The sequence below is a fragment of the Prosopis cineraria genome, unplaced genomic scaffold, assembly GCF_029017545.1.
Source record: "Prosopis cineraria cultivar Desert tree isolate PC_DT_omini unplaced genomic scaffold, ASM2901754v1 PC13, whole genome shotgun sequence".
NCBI lineage: Eukaryota > Viridiplantae > Streptophyta > Magnoliopsida > Fabales > Fabaceae > Prosopis > Prosopis cineraria.
Genome location: NW_026555344.1, coordinates 36,138,697 through 36,149,467, shown reverse-complemented (window position 1 = coordinate 36,149,467; position 10,771 = coordinate 36,138,697). Strand labels below are relative to the sequence as shown.

Sequence of the window (10,771 nt, the reverse complement as noted above, 5' to 3'; positions counted from 1 at the left end):
TATCGTAAATAACTCATTTAGCCTTTATTTAATTAAACCATCCTATTTGTATCTCATGGGCAATATCTCTGTCCATTTTCTTATCAAGTTGAATAATAGTTCTAAAATACTTAAATTTTTTTACTTGAGGTATAATCCGATCTTCAATTTAAAATACTATTAATTAAAATGAATATATGTCTTGGACAGAAAAAATAAAAAAAAAAAGACTTGAATATATGTTGAATAATAAGATAACAAAAAGAGTTTTCCATTGATTTGAGTGATCCAAGGGTGGAGAAGTTGAGAGGAGGGGAGGAAGAGGAATTGGTAGGAGGAGGAAAGCCAACTCCTCCTTATGAGCTAATGGAATTAACTTGCCTAAACTTTTTAATAAAAAATTATTCATAGAAAAGGATGATCAAAATACTCATCAAGTTACAACTTACAAATCAATAGCCATCTCCTTTTGGCACAAATAACAACTTTCAGTATGTTGGGATTAGTAAATGTGGCTTTAAATGTTGGATTTAAAATCTCATTGTTTAAATTTTAAATTTAAAATCCATATATTTCAAATTCATATACATATAAGTAAATCCAAATCAAGAAATTTTTAAGTGTCCCACACAGAGATTTGATCCAAATCCAAATTTCTATATATATATATATATATATATATCCAAACATGGCAATAAAAAATTCATTATGTGATTTTCTTATAATTAAATGCATCCCTTTTAAATGGTCTTATCATCTCTGCTTCCATTAAGCTCTGTGGTGAATTTTTAATTTTCTGTTGTTTTTTTAATTAAAGGACAGACACTAGCAGTTTGAAGTTATAAACGAAAATGAAATCACCACTTTTTACTTACAAAAATTATTAAATTACAAGGCCATTGGTTGGATTTTCAATTTTCACAAAAATTATAATCCTCCTTTAACCTTTTTTGAGACTCAACTGCATTCACAGCAAGTCAGCAAGCTTATTTTGAAGGATCAATTTCATAAAAGCCATAATAATCATGATGTGAGATTAGACTTTTTTTACCCCCCCTTGTTTTCATGCTTTCTTCAAGTTGACATCAGAGAATTATTTCTTTTGCATTTTAATTTTTCACCTTGGTCATTTCATGCTGTTATTGTAATTTAAATCTTTTTACTTTAATATAAATATTTATTTTTTTTCTCAAAATAAAAAAGGACAAACATTTCATAAAGAAATTTAACGTAAAGTTTTATGACAAATCGGACTATCAATATTTTTTTTATTACTTATAAGTATTCTTTTATTAAAGGCAATTATATTTGAAATACAATCGAAGCTTAAATTGTATGAAAATTTTTTATAAATGCGTGCGTGCATGTGACTAGACAAAACTCAATAATCACAAGAAACGAACTTGAAATCAGAGAGCATCTTGTTATACTAACAAATGTTAATGTAAATATGCAAGGTGGCCAATAAAGAAAGAAATGCAAATAAACAAAAGGAAAAATTACATGTAAATCTTATAAAGTAGACTTATTTATAAATAAGTTCCTCAAAATTCAAAAATTATAGCTAGATCCCGTAAGATTTGAGTATAATTTGAAATCGAGGTCAGCAGGCCATAATGCTCTTATAAAAAATACATTATATCAATCAAATAATTTATAACCATTTTATTAGTAATTTACAACTATCACTTTAACTTTTTACAACTATAATTTTACATATTTAATAGTTAAATCAATCATATATTATTAAAAGTTTAACACTAATTGTTTATAACTACTCCATCACTAATTTATAACTATCATTTTAATTTTTTACAATTATAACTTTACATATCTAACAATTAAAATGTTTAAATATTTAATGTAAGAAGTTGAAATTACAGTTATAAAAAATTAAAATGATAATTGTAAATTAATGATAAACTAGTTATAAATTATTTAACTTATAGAATGTACTTTTAATATACGCATTATTTTTGCACCCTAATTTTAAATTATATTCAGATCTCAAAGATCTTGATTGTGATTTTTAAATTTTGTGAAACTTATTATAATAAATCTATTTCATGAGATCTACACGCAATTTTTCTTAAACAAATGAAATGATGCTTTTATTCACAAGCAAGATTTGTAGTTTTTTTTTTCTTTTTAGAAAAGTCAATGATATAAAAATTAATAAAGTAAAAAGCAACAACACAAAAAATTACAAAGATAAAATGCTAAGATTAAACCATGGAGAAAAAAACTGAAAATGGAAAAGTAGTCATCATCAGAAACATGTAAGCTTGCACGCTAACAAAGGTACAACCCTTGATTTCCCTATTTTCAACAGGCCTCCAGATAAAGCAGCACAGGTATGTGGACTAGGAAGATATCCTTTCTGATTTATCACCTGAAGGAGTTCCACAGCATCATCCTCCCTATCTTGATGACAAAGTTCACGAAGAATTACATTATAGGTGGTCAAGTCTGGTTCACATCCGCTACATTGCATCTTGGCCAGGTATTCTAGTGCCTGTTCAATTCTCCCATTATCGCACAGAAATTTGATGACTATAGTGTATGTTTTGACATTGGGCTTGCAACCATCACTCTCCATGTCATCTAGACAGTGTAGAAGATCTTCTTCACACCAACCTTCTTTACAAAATCCATATACTAAAGCAGTATAAGAGCAAATATTGGGGATTATGCCTTTCTTTTTCATTAAATACAATAGTTGTAGAGCAGCATAACTCTGGTTAGACTTGCACATAGCCCATAGAATTTTATTATAATTATGTGTACCACAGAAGTGATCCTCTTCTAGAAGGGTAGACAATACAAAATATGCTTGTCGGATCATCCCAGCATTAGCAAGCATGGAAACCAAAGAATCTACAGTGTGTTGAGTAGGATAATACTTCAACCGCATCATGAAGTCAAACATATTGAGAGAATCAATAAAATGCCCAGAGTATATCATTTTTTCAACATTCTTGACAATAAGCTGAATGACGGGACAAACCCGCTACTGTGCATCTCTTTCACAATCAAAAACGCAGTTTTCAGATTACTGAGAGACAACAGTCCATTAAGAAGTGTGTTGAAGGTTAATGCATTTGGAACGGGACCAAACCTTTTCATTCCCTGATACAACTGCTCTAGCTTGTCCGTTGATACATTATGGGATCTCAAATAGCAATAAATCAAACCATTATAATCGTAAACAGTAGGCTTCCCTTCTATATTTCTCATGCAACGCAGTGTCTCCATAGCTTTTTCAAAGTAACCTGAGGTAGCATAATTCTGCATTATATGCTGCAATTCTATGTAATTACAATCATGGGCTTCACTAGCATCTGTCAAATCCATAGTCTTAGGAGCACAAAGTGAAGAAGAATTCACAAACACACTGCCATTTCTGCAAATTCGATACAAATTACTTACTGAAGTAACTGTACCAAAAGTCAGCACTGGCATGAAAGCAGCAATCTTTGCTGAAGAGGGTAAGCTGCTCTTAAACTCTGGAGAAGGGTTGAGGGAGACAAACAGAGATGAGGTCAGGTGCACATTAGATAATTATTGAAGCAAGAAGATTAAAGCAATCTCCCACGTTACATGATAAACATTCATATATTTATATAAATTGTAGAAACCCACACAACAGTATAGCTCATCTCAATTATGTTTATTTAACGGAGACGGAACAGGCACACCAACTCAAATAACAACTATATTTCAACTTTCCCAAGCTCAGGCAACAAGGCTTGATTTGAAACCACAAAGAAGTTATCGTTCAACAAACACTGAATTGAATAGCCATTTGCTGATCTAACTATGGCCACCACTGCTGTCGCACAGTTACGCATTCAGCTTCATAAATTTACCAAAGAAAGTTGAAGACACAAGTCCACCAGCACAGACCAAACCACTGAAAACAGATTTTCAGCAATCATGGACAGGAAAAACAAACAGCCAAACAAACAAAACTCACGTAAACAAAGTTTAGAAATGCAGGCATGAGTTATTCCCGGAAAATTAGACAAAAAGAAGAAGACAATGATTTCCGATAGCACTTCAATCTCCTATTATATTATTCCACCACCTAAACGAGCATGGATATAACAATTGGAAACTCGGGCAGTATAAACAAGTGACAACAAACTAGCTACAGCAGAACTCGCACCTCTGAAATGTAGAAGCAGAAGGGATTTCCACAATAAGCCCTCAGACAGAGAGCGAGAGAAAGACAGCGAGAGAACGCCGAACGTCGCGCGCCGCCGTCGATTTTAGTTAACCTGGACAAAGAAGAAAAGGATGTGAAGCTGTGAAGGGGAAAGACCGATGCTGCGTTCCCGATTTGGCTCATCTGACCCGCTCTTTCCTGTGTATTCGCAATTTAGCATTCGGATTCGTTTCAACTCAAAATCATCTTTATTTTTTATTTTAAATTAACTTTTAAATATTTAAATATTATATTTGTTAAAATAAAAATTATAAAAAATTTTAATATTAAATCAAGACTATTTTCAATGCTATTTAGATGATGAATGCTATGGTACCCATCACGTCTGTTGGAACCCGGACAGTGCAAATTCAAGTTTTAATGTATAAAAAATGTCAAATTTTAATTAATATGTTCATCATTAATTTTATCAATACAGATTTAATGTGAATAATTTTATTTAATATATATTTTTTATATTTTTATAATTATTTAAATATACTCTGGACAGTACAGATAAATGACAATCAAATTTAATATTAATATTAATTTTTTATAATTTTTATAAATTAATTATTTAAATATACTTTTGACAGTTGAAATTTAATATTAAACTTTTTATCATTTTTTAATTTATTTTAACAAATATAATATTAAAATATTTAAAAATCAATTTAAAATCAACGACAGATATGATTTTGAGTTTAAATGAATGGCCTAGATCACTCATTTGAGTGATGAGCACACGATGCTTATCAACGCGATAAACACTTAATGTGAATCCGTGTATTGTATAGTCCTACAATTTTTGCCCCCCTTTTGCCCTTCCCTCTTCACTACTTTCCTTTTTTTTTTTTTCAATTATCAATTACTTTATGAAATTTAATAAAATAAATTATTTCTCAGAAAATTTGGTGAAAATGACCTAGTTAAAAATAAAATTGGTTCTAGGGACCAAATGGACTTAAAGGACTAAGGGTAATATTTTATTTATTAAATAATTTGAGTAAATGATTGAAATACCCCTTTATGTTAATTTTTTTTCTAAAAAGGTATAAAATTCAATCATCGAAGCTTTGGCCAGCAAGTAAAAAGTTGCTGGAAAGTGTCATCGAAAAAAATCGACACTCCTTGATTAGAAATAATCATCATGGATTACATGTAAACTCAATAAGTAGAGAGTATAAGGATTTTGACTTAAGGTGCATAGGTTCTAGCTTGGGTGCAAGCATTCTTACTTGTGGTACAAGGATTATGAGTTGGGTGTAAGGCTTCTGACTTAAGTGTAAAGCTTCTAACTTGAGGTGCAACAGTTATGGCTTGGGTACAAGACTTCTGACTTAAAGTGCAAGAGATATGGCTTAGTATGCAAGAGATTTGGCTTAAGGTGCATGTGTTATAGCTTAAGGTGTAAGGCTTCTAGTTTGACCAATTACATGTATTATCTTGTGGATTACATGTAAATCAAACATATAGAGATGACCCACTGTCAATAACCCTATAATTACATGAAAAGGATTATAGATTACATTTAAATTAATATGGAAAAAAATTCACAAATATGCCTAAGGAATAATTTACATGTAATCTCTAGTGAATTACATGAAAATCAAACACATAGAGAATACGCCCTTGTTAATCCCCTAGAATTACATGAAAATGATTGTTGATTACATATAAATCAATAAAAAAAATTCACAAGTATGCTTGAAGAATAATTTACATGTAATCTCTAGCGGATTACATGTAAATCAAACACAAAGAGAGTACGCCCCTATCAATTCCCAAAATTACATGAAAAAGATTATGGATTACATGTAAATCAATATGTGAAAAAACTCACGAGCATGACAAAGGAATGATTTACATGTAATTTCTAGCTGATTATATGTAAATCAAACATATAAAGGGCACGCTATCAGCATTCATGTGTTACATGAAAACGACTATAGATTACATGTAAATCAGTATATGAAGAAATTCACAAGCATGCTTAAAGAATAACTTATATGTAATATCTAGCAGATTACATGTAAATCAAACACATAGAAAGTACACCACTGTTAGTGTCTCTAAATTATATGAAAACAACTATGAATTATATGAAAATTATTAAGCTAGAAGCTGTGCACCCTAAACCAAATCCCTTACACCCTAAGCCACAACACATATACCTTAAACTAGAAGCCTTACACCTAAGCTATACCTCTTGCACCTAACCCAGAAGCCTTACACCCTAAGCCATAACATGTGCATCTTAAGTCATAAGTTTTGTACCCAAGCCATACCTCTTACATCTAAGCCAAAACCCTCACACCTTTAGCCAAAATCCTTTCACCCTTTGGTTCTGGTATCCTAAATCACAAAATATATTATGAGAAGTAAGAACAACATCATGCCTATATTAAACCACATCTTACTTGATACAAAATACAAATAAGGGAACTCTTACAATAAGTTCTTTCTTTTTAAGTATTATACATTGTATAATAAGCTATGTTAATTTATAAAAGATGCAGATTTAATAATGTAACATGGAGGATAATTCAATTATCCCAGGAAAACAAGTAAACGTGAAGAGTGAGAATGAATGGCGATAATTTCAATGAAAGATCATTAATGCCATTAAGTTGGTTTATCTTTCTGTCAAGTACGATTAAAATGATAAACAAAGACGATATGGTACCCCATATTAAAAAAATATACCATGAGGGGTTAAGAATAATATCATGCCCACATTAAACTACATCCTACTCTATACAAACAAAATAAATAAGGGGGATAGTCATAAATATGCTTCAAAGTACAATTATAATTTCATTCAATCTTTCAGGGGAATCGCTTAATCAATATTTTCTTGTAACTCACTTGATTTATGATATACATGAGTTGAATTTGTAAGATTTTCTTGACTTGAACTTATTTTTCTTATCTTCAAACAAAATCTTATACTTCAATGCGTCCAAAGCATTATGCTTAAAATGAAAATTAGTGGCTATCACAAGTAGGTCATTCATGCCATGCTACATTCAGGTATAAGATGTTTATCTAAAATGAAATGATTATGAGCATATTCTCCTTCACTAGTCAATCATGTGCTTTTTATCCAAGGTACTGAGTAGCAAGTGAGAAATCATGGTCATGACTGAACTAATGAAAGAAAACGTGGGAACTTATGAGTGAAAAAGCATCAAGGAATCATTATATGTATTTGTCTTATATTGCATGGCACCTTACAAAAGTAGGAAACGAAACTTATCCATTTCAAGAGGACTTTCTTAGTTTCTCCCCAAGTTGCCCTTAAATGCTTTTACTACTAATTATTTCTATTACAAGAGCTCTAAAGCTATAAACATCAACCTTCAAGGTTAATTGATTGGGTAATGCATATTCTAGGGCTAGATAATCGTTGTGCAAATGAAAAACAAAGCACGGTACAATTTTTATCAAAATCAATGTTTGGATTGACCAAGTTATAAAATACAAACTAGTATAAGCATATATACAGATTATTATACCTTGAATCCTGTTACAACAGAAAGATGAAGATAAATAAAATTGACAAAAATTGATTGGGTGGAAGAAGTGCATGAAAGAGTTCTCAATTAATTTATAATATTACGAAACTAATTTACACCATAGAGACTTTGATTTAAAAGAAAAAGGGGAGTAAACTTAAAGACTGTGTGTTTTAAACTAAAGCTCTCTTATTATTTTATTTGGTTAATTAACACTCTCTAATTATGGATGCATAAGTCTTGTTTTTATGTAGAATACATGAGCTAGCAAAAAAAAAATGTAGAAGACATGAGATTTGATCACATTTGAATGTATATAATTGGTGAAATTGACTTTAATTTTGAGAATGTTGAGTTTATCCTCAAATGTTAGTAAAACTAAGAGCTACAAAAGCTAATTTGCAAAGACAATGAAGAGTTATTCTTATCTTTGTATAATAGTTATTTTGTTGATATTATAATAAATGATAATACTTTTTAAATAATTGTTGTTTAAGCATCATCTTTATCATTCAAGTCACACAAGTCTAAAGAATATGAACACGCTAGAAGCATTTATATTACATGGATATGAAGTTTTTGTTGATGAGGAGCAGCATGTAAGTCAAGTTTAGATAATATTATTTGATTATCAAATATCAAAGTCAAAAAATTGAAGCAGACATCCATTTTATACCTATAAATATATATAGCTCTCTTTGTGATTCTTTGAACATTTATCCCCATTTGCTAATGTCTAATATCAATATGTGAAAATTAGAGAAGAATAAAATAAAGATGACATCAGAGATTTAACATGAACAAATTCCAAAAAAAAAAAAAATAGCATGAGATAGTTTTATTGCAGTTGAGGGATTCAATCTTCTTAATTTTACACAATGAGAGGTCATTCTATTTCTTTTTGTCAAATGAACAAAAGCGTTTTATTGGGATTCTTCAACTTGAGTGATTTCACCTTTGCAATTCTTCTTTACCAAAGATATAAATTTGAGATTTGACAATTACAAACATCAGCCTTTTGGCTTAATCCATAACTAGGCCACACCTTGCCATGTTCAAGCCTTGTCTAGTGATGTAGCTCATTTTGCTGGCATCCTCCATAGTCGAAAACATAGATTTTATGGTTTCACATATGACATAGTGGGATTTGGAGTGAGATCTAAGGTAATGGATAAGGAGGCGACAGAGGGAGGAGTTTCCAATCACCTTTAATAGGCAGAGGCAACAACAGTGGGAGGAGTCACCATTGCCAATCATCTTCAAGCTTAGTAGCTTCAAAGTTGTTTCAATGGTTCTCCGATTAGGGCATGTGAAAAGAGGATTTCACACAGGGCATTTTGGTCAATATTGAGATTATTTTATGAATATAATAATAGACTTGGTTTTCAAATACATTTGGTCCCAATTTTGATTCTAATTTGGTCTTTTTCACTAATTTTTCCTTGTTTCTATCTATTTACACAATTAATTTAACGTGCGTTTTTACATGTACCATCATTTTTGTTTTCAACATCATTTTTAACTAGTTAAATCACTGAATTTGTTTTAAAGAGAAAAAAAATTGAGAATCCATATTAAATATAGTATCTTCAAAAATATTTTTTTTATCATACTTGGGTAACATTTTACTCTACTTCTATAAAATTGTAAAATGATAAAATTGAAAAAAAAAACGATTCACTTCTAAAAAAATGTGAAATGGTCAAAAAAAAAAAGTTAATTAACAATCTACATTTTCAGATAATTTTTTTCATATTCTCATTTTTCATATAATTATATGTAGAACATGACTTATATATAGGATCAGATGGAGTATAAGATAACAAATTCCAAATTGAAATATATTTTTGTTTATATTTTTAATATTTACTCCCTCCGTTCAAAAATATAAGGCATTTTTTGAAGAATTGAATGTTAAAAAATATAAGATATTTTTAGTCTTTCAATATGTAATCATGGCCTTTTTTTCAAAAGTGCCCCTATTAATGAATGACTTTATATTTATTGTAGGGTGTTTAATAGGGATAAATATAAAAAGATAAGATTAGTTTAAAAGTAGATAACTACTTTATTGGGGGTGAGATTTAGTCAAAAATGATAAAATAATAAATTCCAAATTGAAATATATTTTTATTTTTATTTTTAATATTTACACAAGTAATAAATTTTGGAATAAAATTTTCTATTTAATTTTTTGATATTTATGGAGTAATAAATTATAAAATAGAATATGCTGTCATATAAATTTTATAAGATCATTTTAAACATAAATATGGTACTTTTTAACTTTATGGTATGGGATTTTAAAACGGTTAAATAGGGATATTGTGACAACTTATTAAATTATATGTTATCTCCTTTTAATTGAGTTTAAATTAAAAACTACGCAAGTTATTTCGATAGTTAAAATACATGTTTTAGCTTAATTTTAAATTTAAATGCATATACTAAAATACTATTAATTAAAATGAATATATGTCTTGGACAGAAAAAAATAAAAAACTTAATATATGTTGAATAACAAGGTAAAAAAGTTCTTAATTGATTTGAGAGATTCTTGTGAGCCTATGGGATTAACTTGCGGAAATTTAAAAAAAAAAAAAGTACTCAAGGAAAAGGATGATCAAAATACTTATCAAGTTATATGTTACAACAAATCAATAATCATCCCCCTTTTGGCTCAAACAATAACTTTTAGGTAGTATTTGAATTAGTGAATTTGAATTTAAATTTTAAATTTAAAATATCATATTTTACAAATTTGAAATTCATGTAATTCATGAGAGTAAATGTAAATCCATAAATTTTTAAGTATCCAAACAAAAGATTTGATCTAAATCTAAATTCATACATATCCAAACATAACATTAAAAAATTTATTGTCTGGTCTTCTTATAATTAGATGCGCCCTTTTTAAATTTTAAATGGCCTTATCATCTTTACTTCCATTAAGCTCTATGGTGGATTTTCAATTTTCTTCTGTATTTTAATTAAAGGGCATGCATTATCAGTTTGAAATTATAAGCGCGATTGAACGAGCAAACTTCCACCTATAAGGACTACTAAC

General features: G+C 29.4%; 1 protein-coding gene across 1 annotated transcript; it reads right to left on the bottom strand.

The window, feature by feature from the left end:
• Positions 1 to 2,182: 2,182 nt before the first annotated feature.
• LOC129291364 (pentatricopeptide repeat-containing protein At1g09900-like) lies at positions 2,183 to 4,350 on the bottom strand. Its single transcript, XM_054928664.1, has 2 exons — positions 4,148 to 4,350; positions 2,183 to 3,485 (listed from the first exon to the last, which is right to left on the bottom strand). The coding sequence occupies exon 2, from the start codon at positions 2,942 to 2,944 to the stop codon at positions 2,249 to 2,251; it is 696 nt and encodes a 231-aa protein (XP_054784639.1). The 5' UTR covers positions 2,945 to 3,485; positions 4,148 to 4,350; the 3' UTR covers positions 2,183 to 2,248.
• Positions 4,351 to 10,771: the final 6,421 nt, after the last annotated feature.

Excerpts from the sequence above, each read along its gene's own strand:
- LOC129291364 (XM_054928664.1), bottom strand. The coding sequence starts at position 2,944 with ATGATATACTCTGGGCATTTTATTGATTCTCTCAATATGTTTGACTTC.